This window comes from Colletotrichum paranaense, assembly GCF_030867605.1.
Source record: "Colletotrichum paranaense strain IMI 384185 chromosome Unknown Scaffold_13.1, whole genome shotgun sequence".
Lineage (NCBI taxonomy): Eukaryota > Fungi > Ascomycota > Sordariomycetes > Glomerellales > Glomerellaceae > Colletotrichum > Colletotrichum paranaense.
Window position 1 is genome coordinate 920,436 of NW_026848971.1, and position 24,195 is coordinate 944,630.

The window sequence follows — 24,195 nt, forward strand, 5'->3', positions numbered from 1 at the left end:
GCATTCTCTAGTCACCGTTGTGGACTGGTAGTGCAGCGAGCGGAGGTGCAGCTCTCGTCTTCCATACCGGCCTCTTCCCTGTCCTGCCCGTCTGGCTAACCACTGGTCAGTGGTATCTGGATGGGAAGACTGCAAAGCTATGTGCGGGCTCAACTGGTCTCTACCCGCCGCCATGTCGTGGTAGCATAGGTAATTAGCGGTCCTCTGCTTCCTCCCTGTACGCGGCGTGCCCCCCCATGTCAGTCATTTACGGCTACTTCGTACTCCGTTCAGCAGAGTCGGAGTCGTAGTCGTAGTCGCACCCGCACCCAGGACCGAAGAAAGGGCCACTTGACAACCCCACCCGACCCCAAGACCAAACCACGCCCGAGACCCAGGCCCTAGTGTGGCTCAATCAGCGCAGCAGATGGAAAAAGAGGGTGAGCAGTGCTGGCAGGGCGGTGGTGCAGGAGAAAGGGGGGCATGAGAGGGGGAGATGGGTGTGAGAAGCGGAAGCTCCAGGAGAAGAGCAGAGAAGTGAGATGGGGGGGGGGGGGCGTCTGAATATCAAGGTCTGTTGCCTTCTCCTCGAGGCTTGGAGGAATGCGAAGTAGCATGACCCGGCCCATAATTGGCTGGAAGGTTAAAGATGGAAAGGCAATGAGGCGCCCGGCGGATAGGCGCACGGGGACGGGAAAAGCATCAAGCATGCCTTCCCCTCCCTCTGGTCCTAGGATTGCTTATTAGACCATGAGAGCTGCGTGAGAGAAGTTGAGTCTTGACATTTGACGTCTTGCAGTAACTCATTCGGCTTTGCTGACTGGGCGAAACAGTGGACGAGGGCGTACTGGGCGCTGTCGTTGATTCGGCTCGATTGGATCGGTACAGACATACGGATACAGATACAGGAACACTTGAGATGGTGGAATTCGGAGTACTTTGATCTTCAGTATGAATGATGGCGGAGGGTAGGTAGCTTTTCCTCGTCACCTTGTTTCCTCCTCGCGCCCTTGTCGAGCTGGGCTCTACGTACCTTAGTGAGGTACCGCATACTGCGTACCTACTGTGGTAGGTGCCAGTAGCACGTGAGTGGATACAGAGTACTTGTACGTACTGCAAGGTGTCTGGTCCTTTCTTTTCCCTTTCTTGCAGCTCCACGACTCCTCTTTGGCGTTTCTTCCAGCCCTCCACCCACACAAGGTATCAGATATTCCTTGCCTGTGCTCGCGAGCAGCTCATCAAGGACGTTCAAAGTCTCTTCTCGGTACGAATTGACACCCGCACCCGACTTCAGAAAATTGGTGGTGGTGGCCTGGCCTGCAACATTAGAAGCCTGAGGCGTGGTGCGTGCAGCATGCCCTGCACCTGGCACCTGCTCTCCCCCTCTGCTGGGGCTGCATCCAGACCAAAAGTAGCCTGATTGGCTGAATCGACCTGATTGGCTCGGAAGTGGAGACCAACCCTCAAGACCGATGGAGAATCTGAAAGAAGGGGAAAATAAACGACCACTCAGGTGCCACTCCACCATCACGGAAAGAAAGGACAGAAAACTTGCATCTTCCTTTCCGCCAGTGGCAGTTCCATCCGTCCACTGGCAACCTTGGAAGGTCTGAGTCCACAACTTCTTCCTCTGGTCTAGCCGGCAGCCTTTTGCAACTTTGCACATTTGATTCAGACACGACTCTTCTTTTTTCACCTTGACTTTGAATCTCGGCTTGTTTTCACCTCCACGCCCTCGCCCTCGGTCAGTAGTACGGTTACAATCTACACACCCTTCCGATACACCACCTATCTACACAGTACACTCTTGTGTAGGAACCACGCCCCCATACCCCACGCCCGCGCCCACGACTACACTACGAAAGTGCGAATGCCCAGGATTCAACCCTGAGCAGAAGTGTCTTTGTACACCTCATGCGGCATGCTCACTTCCCACACCAAATCTCAGGCTCGGGGACTTGCTGCTTCATCGCCGCCGCTCTCACACGGCCTGCTATTTACCGCACCTGAGCTGAAGGTGGGCCCGTCGCGCTAGGTAGAATTCGGATCGGTACCAGGGCCTAGGCAAGAGTCTGGCGGAAACCTCAGACGGGGGCAGGCGGACGAAGGCACTTGGACGCCGACGGACCATCACCGACCAGGCTAGGCTTGTAGTACGTCTGCCCGATACGCTGTGCTGGATCATATTCAAGGATGGGATTGAACATTGACGACGGAGCAGAGCATCCATCTGTCGTGGTCGGGGTCACAGTTACAGTCACGGTCATGACAGGGGGTGTCCTCACAATCATTGTCGAATGGCTACCAAACCACCTGGGAACGGGACTGCGACTTTGGACGGGGATTGGCCGGTCAGAGCCTTGGACTGTTGGAGGACAATCGGTCTGGCAGATTCCAGGTTGTCTGTCACTCACTCTGCGTCTAATAACGGGACCATGCTCTGCGGATGCCTCCAGGCTTTGTCAATCACGATACCCCAAATGTCTCGTTGATCCGCGCTCTGTACGGATACGGAGTATCGATCTGTGAGGTGTGATATGTGAGTGCCAGGGACGAGGAGAGGAAGACACTGACGACTAATGAACTCTGGAGCTGCGTAGGCTTGCTTGGCTCGGCTGGGCTTTCTTTCGCGTGCCTCGACTGTGCCTCGCCTTGCCATCTGGCTGCCTGTGTATCGAAAGATGCACATACGCGGCGCCTCCTCATGGCTGACGCTGGTTGAGGTTGGGATTGGTGTTGGATCAATCACCATGGATGGTGTTGGTGCCGGTGCGAGATGCAAGTGCATTGCCGCAAGGCAAAGCGAGGTACGTATCGATATACCGTGTATCGCGTTCCGCATCGAAAATGGCCAACCACTGGAGACTGGAACCCCCGAGGCATGTGTCTTTTTGGTGGCGCAACACGAGAAAAGGTACATACTTCCATGCCCCAGGTGGTGGACGGGAGAGAAAAAAGGTACCTCAAGCCAAGTACCTCTGCTCTTTCTGTCTAAGGTATCCTCGTGCATTCTGCTTCTTTCCCCCCTTCCTTCCTCCCTCTCACCCTCTGGGTTCAAGACCCACTTTGAGATTGCCTCGCGACATGGTTGGCCCAAAGTTCTTTGCGTACCTGAGCCAAATTGTCTCTTAGTCTCCTTGAATCCTTCCTGACTTTTGCATTTTTTGCGGCTTGTTTCCATAATCGGCTTGGTTGCGTGGTTGCTTGTTGAGGGGCGGGCGGGCTAGCTGAGAGGGACGGCTACGGGGAAAGTCTGGCTCCAGGTTTCTTTGCCTGCCTTGTTCCTAACTCCCTCCAGGCTCCGAAGAGGTACACATATTGCTGCTCTTGCTGGTATTGTGTGGCTGCAAAGCGTACGGACACTTTGTGGAAAGCAAGGTACTTTGTGCACTGAGTGGTTGTCCTCAAGGCGGCACTTCCCAGTACGGATACCTTACGGTCCTTATTACCACAACCTACCTGACTTAGAGGGGCACCCAGTCAACGGGACTACGGAGGACACAGTAGGGATAGAGACGGACTTAGCTGCAATGGAAGTTGCAGAGCAAAGCAAGTATCTAATTCTGGGGTCATGTTCCTTGCTAAAGTTGCCTTCTTCCCTGGACTCTGGAGCCCCTGCTCCTCTCCGCCGACCGACCATGTTGGTGCTTTTTTGCCAGTTGGTGTGGTGTGGTGTAGTGTGGTGTGGTGTGGCAGGTTGGTGCTGCCGGTGCTGGAGCTTCCCGGTTGAGGTGAGGTGCGGCGTCGCCCTTTTCTTTCTTTGCTCCTCCGACCTCCACAGCTGAATCAAACCTGCGCTTGCGGATGGGTTGTTTTATTTGCTGGAGACCCGTACCCCCCGTCAGGCAGGTAGGAATCGAACAAGCTGGATGGTAAGTATCTTCTTTTTCTTGCCCACCTCACCTGCCCCCATTCCCCTCCAAGTCAAAGACTAAGGACAGGGCACGCCGCACCGTAGGCCGCACATGGAACAAGGTACCTTGGTCCCCTCCCCTCCCACGTCCCTTCCTCAATCCTCATCCTCATCCCCATACTTGAGGGTACGGAGATACACGGTACGTCCCATCCATCCCTCCATGTCCCATGTTGGCTGTTCCGGGTCCCGTCCCTTTCCTGCCACAGTGCCACCTGCCTGCCCTTGCCCAAAACCCCCAATCCCAATCCCATGCCTTCCCTCATCCACTGCGACCACAGACCTGACCCAGACGAGGACCCATAACCAGGGCGCGCGGAGACGGATACTTCTCCTCTCACACAGCTCTCGCACAAGACATCCGTATCTAGTGACTTTGCCTACAATCTGTGGATGACCGGTACATGCGCTACTGGGCCTAGGCTGGGAACTAGGTACTTGACTTTCCTTGGTAGTGAGGTGTGTTCCTTACCTTTTTTTTTTTTTTTTTTAACCTTGCCTTACTCACTCATGTCTCTCTGACTGCGGGTGTTGCTGCAAGTTTTCTCCAAATAATAATAATAATTAAAATAAAATAAAAATAAAGACGAAAAACGGGGAAGCAGAGAAAGAGAGAGAGAGAGAGAGGTCCCAGGGTCCAGACAACGAACGACGCAACCATATCACTAGACCTCCGTTTTTTTTGTGGTTTTCCTGCTTCGGCTTCCAATCTATCACTTCGTACCTCACCTTACCTTTCTACCTGGACCCCCGGCCCCGACCTTCTTGCCGCGTGAGAGGTGCCTTACCTTGCCTTTACCTTGCTTCTTTCTCTCTGCTTCGTCCAGCTTGCCTTGCCTCGTCTCTTTTTTATTTATTTTATATTCTCTCAAAAGGTGCTAATCTTGTTTTTGTTGACGGGGACCCTCTTGCTACTGCTTCTGGTCTTTAGCCTCTTCTTACTTGTTATTATCATCCTTCTTCTTCCATCACTCTGGACTAGTGGTGTTGCTGTTGTTGTATGTGTACATGTATGCGTGCGTGTGCCAAATACCCAAGCAACATCCCGTACAATACAATACAATTCCAACACCGCCGGCCACACTCTTCTTTCTCGCACCCATCCATCCTTCCCACCACGGCCATCCCACCGAATCACGGAGCCCCATTGACCTCACCACCCACGAGCCCTTCATTTACACGGACAATCTGAAGTACACGTCGGCCCAGGGTCACCTCTTCCACCTTACCTTATACCTACCTCCCATTTCCACCGACCCATTCACCCCTCCGACTTATTCGTACCTTGTCGACCTGACATCAACGTCGAACCCATCTCCAATTCCCATACCTTGGTCACTGTGCCCACCAATCCACCCCTCCAAAGGTGTTCTCCTGCTCCTACTTCTTTCTACTTTGCTCCTGCAATCGAATCAGCACCTCGACGGTCGACGAACACGATTCACGCCCTCCTCGATTCTTGGATCACGAGCACGAACATCTTGGATCGAGACTGCGGCTGGACCAAATTCTTGCACGATTCACCCTGCCATGGCCAGCTCGTGACGGAGACAAGACACCCCTCAACAAGAATCACCAATCCTCAAGAGAACTGCTATTTCGAGCTTGCGAGTACAGACGAAAACCACCCGACGGGAGCATTCATATAATTCCAGGTTGACCTTTTCTGCCCGACTCAAACTGCCCACAGCATTCTGCCGAGGTGCACACAAATCTCTCTCTAGGAAAGGAAGCTTCTACAAGTGAATCATATTCGGAACTCTGTCGCCTGCTTCAACCACAAATGTAGTAGCCGACCTTGATTCCTCTCGACTGATACCTCTCGACCCGCCACTCTCTTTTCCACCATTTTCCGACCTCTATTCGACCTCTCGAAAATACTTCTCCTGCAGCCGAAGCATCGCTCAAGAGATTGTCGACCTTCGAACGACGAACCTCGAGCCCCCCCTCCGCGACCCAACGATCAACTTCCCCCGCTCCGATGTGTTCGACTGCCGCACCTTTGCCATTCTACAGCCTCCCTCTGTCTCCTGCACACCCCTTGTCGTGTAGACAGAGCTACTCTCAGCAAACCTCCTTCACAGCCACTCACTCGCAAAAAGTTTCCAGGTTCGATTTCGGGGCAGGAGCTTCTCTGTACCGGGGCGGGCTTCGCACGCCGCCAACCGACGCCATGAGTGCTACCTACCACGCCCCTCACCTTGTCTCCTACGACAGCCATGTTCTTCCCTCACACCCTTCCTCAGTTGCTCAGGCAAGAGGACCTAAGGCTGTTATGGCCGAGGCTGCGAGAGCCCCTCAATATTCTCGGTATCAACAACCCGCCAACACGTATTCCCAACCCCCGCAACCGGTAACGAATCCGGCCTCGGGCACTAGCCAATACTCAACCACCTCTCGACACTCGACTCGCCCGTCAACACCGACTTCAGGTGCCATTGGCAAGCCAGATGACACTTCATCACGTAAGGGCTCTTCGGCTCTCGTTCTGCACAGTCTGTCGATACCGAGCTGCATTAATCCCAAGGGTGGTAACTTGGCCGACTTTGCCGCACAGGTAAGCTGGACTTGGCCCGCAAAGAAGAAGAATAGTAGTAGCTGACCTCTCTCAGATTACGTGCCTCTTTTGGTTCGAGTCTATGGACACCCTGCGAATCGCTGAGAACATCCGTTCTCGTCCATCGACCGCCACCGTACCTCGCCTCACCGAGTATGCGACCCCCTTCCCCCAGTTCAAGAAGTGGGCCTACAGCGTGCTCTCGACGACCCAAGTCACGCAAAACGTGATTCTGTTGGCCCTGCTTTTCGTCTATCGATTGAAGACGACAAATCCTTCCGTCAAGGGTCGGTCCGGTAGTGAGTATCGTCTTTTGACGGTTGCCCTCATGCTGGGCAATAAGTGTAAGTGATGATTGTAATAGGGGGGAGGGTTGGATCTTTTGCTGACACCTCGTAGTTTTGGATGATAACACCTACACGAACAAAACCTGGGCCGAAGTCTCCGGCATTACCGTTCAAGAGATCCATGTGATGGAGGTCGAGTTCCTCAGCAACATGCGCTACAGCCTGCTGGCCACCAAAGAGGAGTGGGAGGAATGGCTCGTAAAGCTGTCTTGCTTCTCGGAATACTACGAGCGGGCGCAGAAGCAACCGACTTCACCTTTGAACAAGTCCTTCACCTCGCCGGTCCCATCGCCCATCGCCGCCGCACAGCCCGCAATCTCTTTCCCGCCCCTGACGCCTTCTGCCGCAAACGTCTACTCACCCAGCACGAACACGCAGAGCAACACGCAGGCTTGGCCCTCGACATACCATCACAACCCTCAGGTGTCACCACTTTCTGGCAAGCACGTCCCGGGCATGAATATGCATGCTCGTAAGAGAAGCTCAGAGGAAGATCTGGCAGAGCCCCCAGCGAAGCGACTTAGCAGGCAGCCCAATGCGATGCCCCCTGTCGGTAGACCTATGGCGGTTAACGAGCAGCCGATGCGTCTGCCCGTACCGAACCTGACGCTGAACACCAATCCCGCACCATCACAGGCACAAATGTACCCGGCCCCGACGACCTACCCGGCGCAGCAACACGTCTCCTTGCCGCCCTTGAGCAACGGCGTTCGTGCCATGGCAACAGTGTTCAACCCTGCCACGACAGTCTCGATGCCGCAGCTGCCCATGCCAGCCACGACCTCGATACCGCAGGCCTCGCTTACGCCATCGAATGCACCGATGCATCCCAACATGGGATACGGCACTCCGACCAAGAGACACAGTCCAGGAAGTCTCTCTGTGTATGCGTCTTCGCCTCTCGGGGAACAGTTCCCGGCATCTGTCATGCACACCCCGATCTCACATACGCCCATGTCACACTCGCCCAGCGTTTATCTTCAACAGCGACCCAGCCCGTACAAGCCTATTCGTCATGTCAACACACTGCTTTACCCTCCGCCATCGGCTTCCCTCAACGAGTATCATCTGCCTACGACACAGATGCATTACCAGCCTCTCGGGCGGCGCAACGACCTGCGAACCGGTGTAGTTCCTGAATTCATGCATGCGCCCTACAGAATGAGCGCTCACATGCCGCACATGCCCCATGGTCTGCCGCAGGGACCTTTCCCGAACTAGAGGCTTGGGAATCGAATGAACCAGCCACCATTTCCACCATACACTCCTCGGGGACAATGCCCCGAGGATAGATCTTTCAACTCATTTTGTTAAGCATTGCATTGTCCAAGGCGTCGGTTCAGGATCATTATTTTTTACTTCATCAGCGGACAAGGAGGATTGGGGAAATTCGGGGGATCTTGGCAAGGAAAGGGACGATTCTCATGGATCAACTGCGAAAATTGCATCAGGCGGAGTTGTCTTTTTCTCTCTTTCCCTACTTTTGGGCTTTCGGGGCAACAAGGAGGTTAACAAGGCAAGAAAGAGCAATGGTCCTTCGAGCTTACGCATCATCTGGTAGATGATGCACTACGCAAGCTCGGCTTCCCCAACAAGCCGAAGCGTTTGATTTTTTCTTTGCTTCTTCCGAAGTGGCAAAGGAGCCTTTTTTCGGCGTAGGTAGAAACCAAGCGTCAGCGATGACAGCTAGATCGCGAAAGATCAAGCGAATCAAATCAAAAAAGTAAAAGTAAACATATATTTCTAGTTCCATATGGTGATGGCTCAAAGCTTGTCGCTGGATTATGGGCGGATTGAGTTTGTAGGTTTGAACCAATCAGAGAGGGACAGTGACATTGCAGTTTTGGTGACATTTGGTTGATTGAAATTCACTGTGTGAAAATGAATGCAATGTCGTCCTTGGCACGGTACGGTGTCAGAATATTCGCCCAGGTAACCGTCAATTGATACTTGCGTGGGAGGAAAATTGAAACACTTGTAGACTGGACAGCCACGCACAATCTGAAAAGTAGCGTACCATGTCTTGTTTTGGAACGCTCTGGGCGACGGAATTGTCTCGCAAATAGGTCGCAAGCGCGCTGCAAATAATGGGCTCCGTCATGGACAGTCAAACACCTTGAACAGGCTAATGAGATTCGGTGTTTCTGATCTATTCAGATGAGCGGACTCCAGAGAACCTCGCTTAGCTTACCGACTCTTTACTTGGGTACATGTGAAAGGCTCATGTTAGCACCTTGAGCAACACTTATTTCCAAAAGGGTATGAAGGAGGTGATTCCTTCTGAGGATGATTTGATCGCCTGGGAAAAGCATTGCTATGTGCTCCATTGGAGATGGATTTTAGAACCAGCCCGGATCGCTCGTGAAATCGCATATCATGGACGTGGACCCTGATCAACCACTAGAACTTTATCATGCAATATGCAATCGGAGATGGATCTGGGGCTGGGAAGATATGGCACGATGCCTACCTTTCAAGAGCAGTGAAAATCTCCCACCTGTTGATCATTTGTCTTGAGAGGCACATATCAGCCAAGAGTTGTCAGTCAGCCTATCACCTCTTACGTATTCCTCCTAAAATACCGACAAAGAACGAGCTATAAACGAAGAGTGTCAGTGAACGCTTGCCTGGGAACTGGAAGCACGCGACAGCAACTTATCCCGAAAACTTGGACGGCAAGATGACGTTCGGCATATCCAAGAGATTAAAGAGGTCAAAGAGCGCAGACGACGCAAAGAACGAGTCTGCCAACGATCTCGTCCCTATACGCCGTCTGACATCTTCGAGCTTCGCCATGGCCCCACGCCTGGCGCCGGCGTATATCGATATGGCCACGACATGGACGTCCGTCGAGGCCCCGCGAGGAACATTCACAGTAGACAAGTCCAAATTCTACCAGCCATCGGGCCCCATGGCCGACGACGTCTTCTGGATGCCGCTGTCCTCTGGCGACGTCGGTCACTTTTCCCGGGACGGATTCCGGGTCGACAACGATTCTTGCTCTTCCCGGGTGCTATACCGCGCCAAGGAGAAGAAGCACCTGTCCAAGGGCCTGCTGATGCACTACGGCACCCTCACCATCGATTACCACCCATCCGAGTCTGTCAGTCGATGCTTTGTAGGCTTCGGGCCAAACGCCGAGCACCGTCTCATCATGATGCTGAGGGCGGATTGCCAGCGGGCTGCGGTCAAGGTCACCGCTTGCATGGCCAACTTGTTGCATAGCAAGATGCAGCGGGAGGGTAGCTTGTTGTGGCTGAAGCCGAGCGCGGTCGCCGATACGTTGGAGAAAGCCGCGGAGTCGTTGATTGATATTGCTGCATTGGTCGATCGCTTCATCCAGACGATGAGGAAGCTCTACCAAGGCAATGATCGGGAGGCCGATATGCCTGTAACGTTCAAGAAGGCTCTGTTCCTACTCGGCCTGACCAAATGGCATCGCATCCACCGCGCTATCAACGCTATCCAGTGCCTCAAGGAGGCCTTTCGAATCGTGGCGGATACGGACGAACATGAGAAAAGGAGCAGCTTCGGCAGCAAGGCTCGTTGGTGTATTGCGGCCAACGTGTATGGCATGTTGGGTTGGAGGCGAGCACCAGCCAGCCTCGCTCACCAACGAAACGTGCTACCCAATGTATTGACGTCGCTGGAGATTCTAAGCGAGGTGGACTGGACCGACTTTCAGACCAGGGATGCGGAGGAGAGAATGGAACAAGCTGGCGTGACGGTCAGCATCACCAAAGAAGCCAACTTTACTCCTGCAACGTTCCGAACTCTGATGCGGTTTCTGCAACACCGGTCACTACAGTCATTGGAATACGATGACGATTTTGGTGACGCGGATGTCAGAGGGCCAAAGCAGGAGGAGCCACAGAGCTGGACGGGAGAAATCCTGCCCGCTCACTTCCAGATGTTGAAGGCCATGCATTGGGTGAGGCATTGCTGGGCCGCAGACAGCACTTTCTTGACAGTACTGGCACTACCAACGTTGGAGGTGTAGGGAGGTTTCGAGATCCGTCAGATGAGGCTGATCTGAAAACGAGGTGAAGTTGCGCCAAGACCCAGGCTGAAAACTTGTGGTAATTCAGGGCAATTTTGTCGTGCTGGGTGACGTTTCAACAGATCGGGCTGAGACGTTGGTTCGGCTGGGCCAATAAGCTGGGACGACGACGTATTGCACGGGTTGTGGGCTACACCGAGACGGTTGCCGCGGTGGTTGATCAACATTGATTCGCCGCTGAGACTGTCAGGTCAACAAATTGTGACATGAAGACATGACCGTCAGTAGGCACATCTTGGTCACTGGCTCTTTTGATAACCGGTTTGCAAGTGATTATCGCAGAGGCAAAGAGTTTGGAGCAAGATGGGACGAAAACTATGCGACGGTTGACTGGACGACGGAGAGAGAGAGTGCGTGCTCGCGTGAGTGACAGCGGGAGTTTGCTGTTCTTTGCAAGGTTTGTCTTGTTTCGATGTCGATTTTTTTGCTATCCCTGACGCAGGGACGAGCAACGCATCGCACACCCGACTCGATGTCTTTGTTTGGCGATGGTGGAATTTGGAAATGGATACGAAGCAATCAAGGCCAGACGAATGCACAGAATGCGCCTCGTCTCAGAGGGAAGAGGGCATTGTATTGAGGAGATGCGACAATGAAGAGGAGGAATTACATAAGCACTCTACTACATACGCAATATGAAAGCTCCAAAAAGTGGCTGGGCAACTGGCAACAACGGGGATCTCTCCTGCTTACACTTCTTGCCAGACGGGGCGACAGGGCCTCGTGTTCGAGCTAGCGGGGAAGAATGGACGTCGCTTCAGTGGACTGGGCAGGGGTGATGCTGCTAAACTGGGATAATTTGCCGAGAATACACATTTCAACGCTCCAAGGGGGGAAGGAAGAACACGAGATAGCCAGTCAGAGGCCGGAAAGAATGGCAATCTGCTGTATTTAATTGGGGAACATCGAAAGCCACCAGCCACCTTTTGACCTGCAAAGATTGCCATTCGCCCCACTCCGTCCCGTTCCTGGACCGGGAAGGCGCCTCTTACGAGAGAGCGTTCTACCTTCCCAGTGGTCCCCTCGACCCTTCTCCTTCCAGCTGTGTGCTTCCTTCCTTGCTGTGCTACCCGCCTTGCCCGCTTGCCCGCCCCTTCCTGGCACTTGTACACTTTGATTCCTGCACTTGCTGCGCTTGTTCTGCACCTGCAGGGCCTCAGAGTGTCCCAGAGTGGGCTCCTTTTCTCCCTTTTCCACAGCAACGCTGCTCCAACGTTCCCCCCGTTCAGCTTCAGCTTGTCGTCGGACAGCAACCGTTCACTGTCACTCGCTCCCAACCACCAGCCCGTTCTTCAGATTCAGGTTCTTGTTCAGTCATTCGTTGTCGCACCCTCGCTCCGTTCCACCTTCACAGTTAGGTTGTCGTCGCTGCCTCCGTAATATCGTCATCGTCGTCGACAAAAACTCTCTCCAAGAGAAAAAACCTCTCTCCATCGCTCTTGAACTCGGACTCCTGATTATTGCCATCTCCCGTCACGGACCCCCGACGCCTCGTCTCCACGATCAGCCCGCCCGCCCTCCATCCGAGTGACCTCCCTTGACGTCCATCGAAACATCCATTCCTCGTCCATTCGCACCATCGTCCCCTTCGTTCGCGACGATACGACCAGGCTTCGCCGGACCTCTCGCTCACTCTTGACGAAACGCCATCCACATCACGTTGAATCCGTCGCTTGGCCTCGACTCTGTCCATCGCTCGAGTACCCTTTCGCCATTACCCCTGTCGAGAACTTCAAACGACCCTCGACGGAAACTTGAACTGCATACCTCGCACCCCGTTCCGACCATTCGACGCTTCCATTTCGCCATTTGCCCTTCCGAAAGACTCATTGCCGTAGGTCGGCCGTAGCCCATCATGTCAGGCTTCGGCGACTTCACCAACATCTGCCATATGGCGCCGCTGCCATTGTGCGCATCCATCGGCCCCATTACGGAGGTGACGAGCGGCGTTGGTATTGAGCCGGACTGCTATGCGAGGAATATCGAGCTGGCAAACACCATCATTTTCGAGGGTGCCGCCAGCGCCATGCATATTGTGTCTTTGCTCATGACAGTCGTCATGATCTTGCACATTCGCGGCAAGTTCACTGCTGTCGGTACGTCAGCCTTCACGAACCCTCATTTCTGACAGAAGTACTGACAAAACATGAATAGGCCGCAAGGAAATCCTCATGTTCTTCTACATCTACATGCTTCTGAGTTTCATCTCACTTTGCGTCGACGCAGGTGTCGTTCCCCCTGGGTCCGCCCCCTACCCGTACTTCGTGTCAGTTCAAAACGGCTTGTCATCGGCTCTGATTACTTGCCTGTTGATCAACGGCTTTGTTGGCTTCCAGTTGTACGAGGACGGCACTTTCCTCTCAGTCTGGCTCTTGCGCGTCTGCTCTCTGGTGGCCTTTGCGATATGCTTCCTCGTCTCCCTTGCGACCTTCAAGTCATGGGCTGGCCTGGGTCCCACCAACACCGTCGGCCTGTTCGTCGTCCTGTACTTGCTCAACGCCATCGAGCTCTTCGTCTACGTTGCCCTGCAAATCCTCCTCGTCGTTAGGACTCTCCAGGACCGCTGGCCGCTGGGTGACATCGCCTTTGGTATATTCTTCTTCGTCGTTGGCCAAGTGATCCTGTACGCCGTGAGCACTCAGATTTGCACCGCCGTCAGCCACTACCTCGACGGCCTTTTCTTCGCCACTATCTGCAACCTGCTGGGTGTCATGATGGTGTACAAGGTATGCAAACTTGAGAATCTTGAAATGACGGCATTTACTGATCCGCTACTACAGTACTGGGACTCAATTACCCGCGAGGATCTCGAGTTCTCAGTTGGAACTAGGATGAACAACTGGGAGGTCAAGGAGCTGCTGCCAGAGGAGGATCGTCGAGCGACTGTTTATGACAACGACCCCTACAACCACGCTGGTGGATACGATCACTCCTACTCGCCCTCTCCAGCACCGGCACGCTACTCCGCAAGGTACTAATGCGGTATCGAGGTTGGCGGCGAGGATGTGCATGACAACGTCTAGACATTGAATGGGCGTTTTCCACGGCGAAATTTCACGACAGGAGTCCGGATCTTGCCGATCTGCAGCAAATATTTTTCGGACATCTGTGTTACTTTGGGGATGACGACGACTTGGGCATTGAATCAGAATGGCGTTTGGGGGTAAAAACTGTCTTTACAGGTCGGGCTGCATACCGAGACACGGCCGATTTTGAGTTTTTGGGTTGAGGCGGGCGGCCGAGGCGGCGGGGTCGGTTGGTTGTAGGATCAAACAGCAATCAGCAACAGCGAATAGGTTAATAACGTTAGCACGTATAGGTATCGATGCCCACGGGTGTCAGTAGTACATAGTTTAATTCAATCAAGATAGAGCAATTTCAGTGCGCCTGGTAGGAGATTACGAGTCGTCAGCTAGGGGAGACGAACAAGGGGAGGGGTCGGAAGGGAATGCAAGCCGCGTGGTCCTTCACCGGGGAGGCCAGTATAAGCGCAAGATGAGACGGAGGAAGTCTTGTCCCGGTAAACGTATCATTCTACGGTTCTACCTAGCTCGTTCCGAGTTTGTACGGATATACAAGTTGAGGCGGCGATGTCTTGGCATGTGTAGACACTATGTGACTCTGCAATAAGGGTATATGTGGCAGCTTGACTCGAAGGTTATATTGAGTTTGGCCTGCCATCCACGTTATAGTAACAGGAAAGGGGGACAAATTTGGCATGAGCTTAGATCAAGCTTTGAAAAGACTTCAATGGTCAATCAAGGTGAAGCATAACAGATGGTCCGCCGCTGGGGGGCTAATTAGATGCGTATGTAGTCCGCGAGACCCCCGGGCAAAACCTTGAAGGCAAGGAGCAACAAGCGAGCAATGTCCCAGCCCGCAAGATAAAGTCGCATCCACTGCCCGAGCAGCGCGAGAGGCTCGGGCTTGGAGGCTTGGAGGGGGGGATATAGATACGGATACACGGACAGACAAGCGTTGACAGGCTTGAATAAAAAAGTTAACAAAAAAGAAGGTTTTTTACGATCTGCGTCCGTGTCTTCAAGGTAGGATTTGGATTGGAAGGGGTGGGAAGTGGAGGTGGAGTCCCCAGTCTGAGATGCACGGAGACCGGAACACGGAAACGAGGCCGAGTGAAGTTTTTAGCTAATGTGCGTGAAGTGAGAAAGGTATCCGTACTGGCACACCGGATGTAACTCGTACAGATGGTAACCAATCGCAGCACATGACTCTGCCGGTCAGTGTCGGGAGTCTGTACCTCATGGCATCAGTTCAGGCGGTTAAACGGTTGAGCAGGTAGGCTAAGCTGGAACTTGGAGGTTTTGATATTGGAGGAGGGGACGAGGTAGGTAAGTATCTCAAGAGGTGGAGGGGACCCAGGCACCCAGGTCATAGTGCCTTATCGGGTACATCGGATCTGTTATCGGCGTGCGCTAGCCTGAAGCTAGGCGGCTTTCCTGAGTTTCCTCGCACTTGCATCCAATCACGTGGTCTAGGTGTGACGATGTAAAATAGGGTTGAATACCTACCTAGGTAATTAGATTTCAATTGTCATGAGACACGGTTCCTTGGAGCGATCCAAAGCAGTGCTATCAACATGATTGAGGGAATGAGTTGGTGTTGCCCATAGGATGGCCAAGGAGCTCTGTCTGCATCCATGCGTACCTAGGTAAGTACCTACCTTGAGCATTCTGCCGATTGCGCAATACTTGTCCGGATTTCCATGTCGAACAATGTCTGCTAGGGAGGCACGAGGGACTGGGGAAAATACTTTGAAAAGGTACATGCACAATGCATGGGCCAACAAAGCACCTTACGTTACCTACCTTAAGGTGCTCCGTACTCCGTACTTTGTAGCGCTACCTTAAGTGCCTAGGTACTCCATACTAGGTAAGTGACAAGGTATTCGTATCAGCTTAGGTTACCTCAACTATTGATACCATCTAGCAGGGTATTGCACCCGAAGATAGAACAAGGGAAGGACGCAGTGAATGTCGATTGGCCTCTTCAATATTGTGCATGTGCCGGTGGGGGCAACTGGCAGTCCGTTCCTGCCATTTTGCCAACATTGAGGCAAGTGAGTGCCTATGTACGGAGTACGTTCATACGAATAGTGCTTGAGCTGGCCGACTATTTTGGTATGCATCTGAGGTACCTTTACCTTATTGTGTCTATGTGCGGATTCTATCCGTCCATCGGCATCGATTACCTTTTGTGAAGGTGGCCATCTGTTTGATTATCTACTTAGCTCCTCCGCAAGGTAAGGTACTTAGGTAGGTGTGATGCATGATAGGAATAGGTGCCTCAGGGACTAGAAAAGCAGGGGAAGCAAGCAAATTGAAGCTGCTTTTCCTAGCCCATGGACCAAGGTGCCAGCTATTGTCCATTGTTCCGGCGTTTTCTTTCATTTTGTTGAAATTTTCCTTCTCCCTTACACAAGGCCCCCTTTCTCCCCCCCGGGTACGGAGTACATCTTTCTAGGTTCTAAACAAGGCCACCACGCATTCGATCTGATTCAAACCCGGGTCCTGTTTGCTTGGCTTTCCCCTCCCCAGACAAAACATTTACCGCAACCGACTCAGTCCATCAGGGGATTGTCGATAATCGGACAGCGCGTAACAGCCGACGACCGACCAACGCGCAACTTCTCTAAGACCCGGTCTGCAGTCTGCCCCATCATCCATCGCACAATAAGGTACCTTACCTCACACACACACCCACCTCCCCCCAGTCCAACTCCCTATCTATTCGTACTCTACGTATACATACACGAATGACTATCTTGCCCAGCCCCCCCTCATCCCTTCCATTGCGTCGGCCCAGGGGAGTAAGCGTCTACTTTCTTGCGCCAGATCACGTGCAAACACGCGATACTCATTACCTGACGACTAATCAATCGTCTTCCAACAGCGGCTGAGGTTCAATTTGGTGCAGTCGACTACCTACTCACCTAGGTATTCTCCCAAGGAACCATCCAATCTCATTCGCACCCGCATCGCATCACGTCTTTCTGTCCGCATCTACAACAGCAAATCATCACTGGGCAGCAACCCCGGACCTTTTCTACCCTCGAGAATCCGGCCCATCACTTCCCGGCCTGTCTCGCTCACCCATCTCAGCCGTCGACCCAGACCAGCACCCATTGTCATTTTCCGACCGCGTGCTTGAAGGTATCCGCCTATCGCCAAATTCCACCGGGCCTATAATCCGCCTATCCTCAACGACATCTGCATTAGTCCATTTCTCGTCCCCTGCTCACCCACGCTACCGTTCTATTGCTCGGAATTTCGATTTCGATACGGCCACCTAGGGACTTGGGACTGTCGTACAGCACACTAGCAGCCACCGTCCTGCAAATCTGCGTCGCTTGACGTCTCACTCACCCACATCCCGCTACCCGTTGCAGTCAAGTTCCTATCCGTATCTTTTGACGCTATCGCCTCATCTCCCGTCTTCACCCTCACCTCACCCTCACTTTCAACCAAACTTCCAACTGTCGCCTTACGTTTTCATCTCCCGTCGGCTATTTCCTTCCGACCCTTTACGTGGATTACACTTCCCGCTACGGATACCTACCTAACTTACCTCACCTAACTTTACCATCCCCGGTCTGACTTTCAGAACCCCTCTCCCGTTGCATCGCATCCCACACAGGCACACACAAATCTCGACAGCACCTCACCTCACAGGCTCACAGGCCATAGCGCCGGCATAACACACCCAAGGTCGCCGCGGATTGATCGACGCTCGCGACATCTTCGGCTTATCCACACAGTTCACACCCCTGGTCTGACTGTCGCCGCATTTCATTTCCATTCAAGATTCTCCATCTCCTTCAATGCGAAACCCCAGTCTTGCTTGGAACGGTCGCACCCTCGTGCTCAAGTAATCTCGATTTTCTGCCCGACCGATCTCGAGAGCTCGCGCCCCGTGTCTCCAACTTTGGATGAACCGCACTGCTGCGTTTATCGACGCATTTCACTCACACCTGCGCTCAAAACCCGCCCTTTTCATCTGCTCACCATCACCACCACCGCTACCCTGCCAATTGGGGCGCCTTCACCATGCCTTTCGATCCTGGAGATGACAGGAGGCCTGTCACCCAGGATGAGGAGCAATACTGGGAGTCTATGCGCCAGCTGCAAGAGCAAGACGATGAAAACCTCGACAAAGAGTACCTCAACAATGCCAAGTACTACATGGCACGCTTAACCGAGCTAAACTTGGAGAAAAATGAGCTCGAGCGACGTGCCCTCGAAGTTCACCGCGCCATTACCCGGGAACACAGGCACCTTGAAGAGCTCAACGACAGGTTCCAAAACACCAGGAAGGATATGAAGATTCAGCGCGAACATCACCAGAGGCAGTTGGCTGTCTGGTTCGACGAGCAACGCCGGAAAGACAATGATGAACGTGTTAGCATTGCAGCTGCAGCCCTCGCCGGCGCTGCCCCGCGGCGCGATTCGGCGCACATTGAAGCGTCACATCTAAGCAAGGTCGCCAGTGCTGGACTCAATGGCATGAACACCAACGGAGAGCATCGGAATGGCGCCGCCGTAACGATCCCCAGTCATGTCAGACCTAACCAACCTCCCTTGACCATGATCATTGACGCATCGGGTCGTACTGTTGGACCAGTGAACCGCCTCGTATCGAGCAATAGAATCGTCATATATCTGTCCAGCTTACCTCAGAAACGACCTGTCCAGCTCCGCGATGGCATCATATTCAGCCAGGACGACATGAAGGCCTTCGGAGAGGCGGAAGACAAGTGGAAAGGCGCCATCATCCAAGCCACAGGCCTCGTCCGGAAACAATCGCAGCAGTGCGCTCAATGTGCTAGCGGCAGAGGCCCCTTTGTGCAATGCATTGGCCTCGACATGCCTGAATTTCAAGCATGTGGTAACTGCGTTTGGCAGAGCACAAACTGTTGCGACGTTCCGCCGTCTATAAACCAAACGCCGCCCACGAGGGGGTTCAAGGCACTCAACGCCCAAGATGTATATAACGAACGAGCCGCTAACGGCAGCTTTACCAACGGCACTGCGACTCCCGTCGGCCATAGCCGACCTGGCTCCCGAGATAAGAGCTTTGCCGAGGGCTCAACAGCTACCGACGAGACAGAGGAGGACATGACTCCAATTACCAAAGCGAACCTCTTGTTGAAACACGATGGGAAAGTCTTTACGCATCCCGAGTGCATGGCCGGTGTACCCGTCAACAAGATTGATCAGACACACGAATACTGGGACCCAGCCTGGCCGGATATCGTGCCCACGATCGAGCCGACATTGCAGTCATGGCGAGACAAGCTACAAACTGCTTTAGAAAAGGGGCAGACCAGCATGAAGTTCCAACTGGGAAGACAGGTAAACCGAGGAGAGACTATTCTGAAGTTTTTGAGCGACGCCGACTTTTGCCCCTACCAACTAGTGGGAAAGAAGTATATGATGACTCGTCTGGTTTCCTACGACACCATTTTCCGTCTAGCCGACACTCTGCGAACTCTGGAAGGCTTCAAGACTCTTGACATCACCCCTCTGGAGTGGCTACGTCAACGCCTGCAGGAAATCATTATCTTGGATGGACCGGACTTCAATCTGGCCAAGACGATCCATGACTTTTACCACGATTCAAAATACGTGGCTTTGAGACTCGCCAACGGTAAAAAGAGCATCGGAAGACCGTCGGGCATGAAGATGGCGCCAAAAGACTCGCCCAACTCGGCCAGAGGCACCCCAAACAACAAAAAGCGCAAGCTTTTCATCAACGAAGAGTATCCCCTCGCATCCCAGCGTCCGCTTGCCCCAACACCGACACCTCAATTCCAGTCCCAGCCTCAAGTTCATCAGATGCAGCCTCAGATGCAAACCCAGGTACAGCCTCAGGTTCATCCACCTGTCCAGCCTCAACCTCAACCCCAGCCTCCGCCTCCGCCTCAGCCACAAAGTCAATTGCCACCAAGCCAACTTCAATCTCGGCTAAGCGAGACACCTTTGAGTGCGCCGCCGACTCCCGAACTTGCCAGGCAATCCAAGAAGCTCAGGACAGCGAGGATCCCTGGAAAGCTCAAAGATGAAGATTTACACTATGACGGCTTCACCGACGTTGATGACTACAGCGGCGATCATATCGGCCCACATGACTGGGCATTAAACCGGATCAAGTCCCGACTGAACAGCGTTAGCACCGGTGTGACACAGTACTGGCACTGGATTCCGGACAATGGAGAGCAGATCTTTGAGCACCAAGTGCTTGCGGAAAGCGATACTTTGACCTGGGGCATTTACGCCAAGCCAGTAAATTTCCACTTGGAGTTGGAACACATCCAGGAGATGAAATGGGCCACCGACACTTCCAAGGTCATCGTGGTTTGCAAGGACGGCGTTGTGATTTCGCCTGATGGCAAGCCTAGAGGCGACCTCTTGGCTGAGTTCAAGAGGGACCGCACCAAGAGGCGTTTCTTGGTCTTTTGCCGCAAGAAGGGGGTGGAACTGATCAAGGTTGAGGCGTGAGTATTCCACGTCTTTGCGATGACAAGGAAAGGCAGCTAACGCAATGTCATAGGGACGTCATACAAAAAGCATGGGACGAATACGAATCGCCAGATGTCCCGGCGATGCCGGATTCGGAGATTGAGTAGGACAATGACGAGGAATTTCAGTGGCTGTGAAAGCACAAACAGAAGAAAGGAATTGGAGGTCTTTCACGTTATAAGGAAGGAGAATGGCGGAGATACCCCTGGTTTCTGATTTCATTGGGTGTCATTTCCTGCGGCTTCAGTGGAACTTGAGCCTGCAATGGCGTTGGGTTGCGTACCATCGCAGCCATTTTGGTCATCAAGCCATGTCGCCATAAGACATGGTCCTTTGAGTCCCAGGCAGCACATGATGGCACGGGATGCCGTAGCTTGGCTGCTTGCCATAATTGTAATTGGGTGGACGATGCTGCCTGGGACACTGTAGACATGGTGGAGTTTTTGGCTTTCTTGTGGGAGAAGAGGTGCCTTTGAGCATGTCTTGCATTTTGCAGTTGTTCGTCTAGAGTCTTTGCATGGCTCTGAATTCGAGCCCATCTCTCGTGAAATGGACGGGATAGATAGAAGCGCTGAGAGCGGAGGAAACAATGAACCGTATTTCTCAAAGGCCTAGAGGCCTCTCACTCTCGACCCATGACTTTCACTGTAAGCCCCAATGGCTCCACCGCATTGCAGGTCGTCAAAGCCATGTTTGTCTTTGGGGAGATGTGCGTCATGCGGCTCAGAGGCGTCTGTTTGACAGCCCCTTCTCCTTTTCGCGGATGCGACGTCCCGGTCCATGGCACCGGGCTGGCATCTCGTATTCCGGCATTTCAACCTCGGCTATGAATCCGATTGGCAGGGACGACTGCGCCGCGGGACTGTATTGCGACGTTCCCAACCGCTTTGGTCGCCAAGAGTCATCACATATCAGATTGGCCTAGCCGATGCTGGCATGCGGTCGGAGCTGGCGCCTGAAGAGCCGGATACTGTGTTGTCGCGGACGGAGTCGGGGGCCGGCAGATCGGTGCCCCGTCTATTTCCACCGGATGACGGTCATCACTTGGGCATCCTTGGTCCCCATCTGCTCACACCCGCCCACTGACCTTTCGATCGTGGTCAAACCAGGCATCTTGGCTGAGATGACTGCTCGGACGGCTAGCAGCCATGGCCCACTGACTTTCTCAGTGGACCGTGTGTGCCCTGACACTCTCGTCAGTTGCGCCTATCCGTTTGTTTGATGTATCTCTTGTGGTGGAGATTGGTATGCGACATGGGCAACAACATGAGGTGAGCTAGTTAGTTAGTCTTGTTTGCTGAAGACGGCATCTAGGCGAGCTGCATGTCTCCTACGCGGAAGTATGAGATTCCAACCACTCCTACAATCCCATGTCTTGCATCCTGGAAACATGGGGCAATCTTTGATGAGGCAGATCAGATTGCCTTTGGTACCGTTCACTACAAACCCTTGCAAACTACGAGTGCCAACTTTCAAACGTCGGGCCGCGGCATGTCTAGCTTAAAGATCACCAAGGAGATCTTGGTTCTCCTGGACTGGCGCTTTCGGACGATGGAAACGCTGCCTACCGATGTCTTGCACTTTCCGGATGTTAAGCGGTGAAGGTTGTCAGGTTTTGATTCTTCTCCGTGGAGGAATCATCTGAGCTATTACTAACGAATCCCCCGCGACTCCTCGTTCCGCTGGTCTCTCCCTTCTTCACCTCCTATCCTTACTCTTATTCTCAGCCCTCATCAGACTATTCTGCGTGGCCCCCGGGCCCAGGCCCAACTACCTTACTCAGTTCGGGCCTTGTTATCGCTCAGCAACTATAGTCGGCAGACACCGCCTCGCACGTCAGCAGGGATATCGTGCTCTCATGTTGCCTCCTTCCCTTCCTACCGGTCGCCTTATAATCGGCCTTTCTTTCTCCCCCCTTCTTTATATCAGAATCCCCCAGGCCCACATCTATATCGCACCCACATGAGACACAACTCCACTGAATATCCTGGCTGACTACGTGTTTTACGATATCATAACACGACGCGACATGGAGATCCGGAGCGGTCGTCTCCCCTCTTCTGGAAATATAGAACCTTCGGACTACGATCTGATCTGGATTCCAGTATATAGTCGCTCCCATTCCTGTCAGCTTACTTTGTCCCCGCGCCTGCCTCGCTGTTTCATCCTGTTGCCATATTCCGTGATCCGGCCTGGGTGACATCTGCAGCTTTTTGTTGCTGCCCTGTCGACTAAAACTCGGTACATGTAGTTGGGCTCTCTTTTTTGCGGAGTCGACGGAAGACTCCGGGCCCTCGCGAGAAAACACCAACAACTGAGGCGGCAGTGGCACCGATCGGACGACACTGGAGGGACTTGAAGCAGCGTGCTATAAGCATATCACCCTCCTCGATTGGTAGAGTCTCCGCGTATGCCCCCCCCCCCCCTAGAATCTTGAGGTCCGTCGTACTCTTTCTAACCTTTCTCATCCCACAGATGTGTTCTGGTTTCTGGCATCTCATTCTTTTTGACGTTCTTGGTCGGCACTATACCCCGGGCCCTTTTGCAGGTAGCAGACGCGGTATATCGCCTATGTGGTCAGCGCCTTCCTTCGTCCGGACAAAGTCCTCGTTCACGCGCGTTCCAGCAGATGTGTGCACTGCCTCTTGATCTGTCCAAGAGTCGAGATATTTTCGGTGCATACCTATCTCTATGACGTGCTATAGCGTCTCCTTTGTTGAAGGATCGAGTCCAACGCGAAGCTACTAAAGACGGCCATGCAAAACAGCTTGAACCTTGACCTGAAATAGTCCTATGGACTGAACTCTCGGGCAAATCGGGCAATAATGTAAAACTGTTCGAACGGCACAGTCTCATGCTGGTGGGCCCTTGCTGCTGTGGTTTCCTCTTCGGCCACTTCTCTCTGTATCTATTGCGTACCCTTGATCAGTTCATCGGCAGAAGCGGTAGTTGAGTAGTGAGTCTCCACGTCTTGAGAGCAGTGCCATGAGCTAACGTTGTTGTCAGGACGCAAGCCCACCGTTCCGATTGCGATGGGCCACGCTTGGCTTCGCCTAGACTACGGCCTGCTGTTGAAGGAATTGTGCAGGCCCAGCCAGACGCTCTTCGTTGTTGCCTGGGACACAGGCGACGGGGTACACCAATTGCTGCCGACGGAGTTGACGCCACACCATCTCCCGCCCTTATATTCCACACAGCTACGAGCATCATCGTGGATGCTATTTTCCGTTTGGGCTTCTTCGGGAGACGCATCTAGGGTGCCAGGAATGATTGGCATCTATCGATAATGCCTCGACCGTCATTGAGGGCAAATTTCAGGTCAGCGCAAATGGTGGTTTCCTTTCTTGGAACTCGCTCGGCATGTTTGAGGCCGTATACGAAATCTTTGACAAGCACTTGAAGGATCGCTTCGAGGGACTGGCCTTTGTGGATCGGGCAGCTCATTCTGTTCTAGCTATCTCAGCTCTAGGCCATGGGCCCTGGAGCCCGAGATGGAGTTGGCCTCAACAAGCCAGAGGTCTGCCAGGAGGGCTACTTGTTCTCGGCGGTGGCCCAGTGGCTGATCGCGCACCCCGAGGACTTCGCCGACGTCGACACCATGAGCTCCATTGCTAAGCGCTGGAACACGACCATGGCTATGACGAGAGACATTCTGGTGGGTAAGCCCCCGGAGCCCGATTCCGTGGTGGCGGTACAAACACTTGGAAAGACTTCTCACACCTCCGTGCTCCGTTCTGCCCAGCTGGGTTGCGGGCTACCGCAACGCAATCCTGATCCACGATGAGCACGACGTCGTCGAGATA

The 24,195-nt window shown here is 53.4% G+C and overlaps 7 protein-coding genes across 7 annotated transcripts; 5 read left to right on the forward strand and 2 right to left on the reverse strand.

Moving 5' to 3' along the window:
• Nucleotides 1–1,039: 1,039 nt before the first annotated feature.
• Nucleotides 1,040–1,645, reverse strand: CPAR01_13775 (uncharacterized protein; the record flags this gene model as incomplete). Its single annotated transcript, XM_060498027.1, has 1 exon — nt 1,040–1,645. One exon carries the CDS (start codon nt 1,643–1,645, stop codon nt 1,040–1,042), a length of 606 nt encoding a protein of 201 aa, XP_060343495.1.
• A 418-nt stretch (nt 1,646–2,063) lies between these two features.
• On the reverse strand, nt 2,064–2,767 carry CPAR01_13776 (uncharacterized protein; the record flags this gene model as incomplete). Its single annotated transcript, XM_060498028.1, has 3 exons — nt 2,064–2,363; nt 2,414–2,502; nt 2,554–2,767. 3 exons carry the CDS (start codon nt 2,765–2,767, stop codon nt 2,064–2,066), a joined length of 603 nt encoding a protein of 200 aa, XP_060343496.1.
• A 3,298-nt stretch (nt 2,768–6,065) lies between these two features.
• Nucleotides 6,066–8,017, forward strand: CPAR01_13777 (cyclin; the record flags this gene model as incomplete). Its single annotated transcript, XM_060498029.1, has 3 exons — nt 6,066–6,449; nt 6,505–6,793; nt 6,849–8,017. The coding sequence occupies 3 exons, from the start codon at nt 6,066–6,068 to the stop codon at nt 8,015–8,017; spliced, it is 1,842 nt and encodes a 613-aa protein (XP_060343497.1).
• Nucleotides 8,018–9,476: 1,459 nt separating this feature from the next.
• On the forward strand, nt 9,477–10,796 carry CPAR01_13778 (uncharacterized protein; the record flags this gene model as incomplete). Its single annotated transcript, XM_060498030.1, has 1 exon — nt 9,477–10,796. The coding sequence occupies one exon, from the start codon at nt 9,477–9,479 to the stop codon at nt 10,794–10,796; it is 1,320 nt and encodes a 439-aa protein (XP_060343498.1).
• A 1,915-nt stretch (nt 10,797–12,711) lies between these two features.
• Nucleotides 12,712–13,834, forward strand: CPAR01_13779 (chitin synthase export chaperone; the record flags this gene model as incomplete). The annotated part of the gene is made up of 2 exons (XM_060498031.1): nt 12,712–12,952; nt 13,011–13,834. 2 exons carry the CDS (start codon nt 12,712–12,714, stop codon nt 13,832–13,834), a joined length of 1,065 nt encoding a protein of 354 aa, XP_060343499.1.
• A 4,086-nt stretch (nt 13,835–17,920) lies between these two features.
• On the forward strand, nt 17,921–20,499 carry CPAR01_13780 (uncharacterized protein; the record flags this gene model as incomplete). Its single annotated transcript, XM_060498032.1, has 2 exons — nt 17,921–20,367; nt 20,424–20,499. The coding sequence occupies 2 exons, from the start codon at nt 17,921–17,923 to the stop codon at nt 20,497–20,499; spliced, it is 2,523 nt and encodes an 840-aa protein (XP_060343500.1).
• Nucleotides 20,500–23,424: 2,925 nt separating this feature from the next.
• On the forward strand, nt 23,425–24,176 carry CPAR01_13781 (uncharacterized protein; the record flags this gene model as incomplete). Its single annotated transcript, XM_060498033.1, has 2 exons — nt 23,425–23,526; nt 23,862–24,176. 2 exons carry the CDS (start codon nt 23,425–23,427, stop codon nt 24,174–24,176), a joined length of 417 nt encoding a protein of 138 aa, XP_060343501.1.
• Nucleotides 24,177–24,195: the final 19 nt, after the last annotated feature.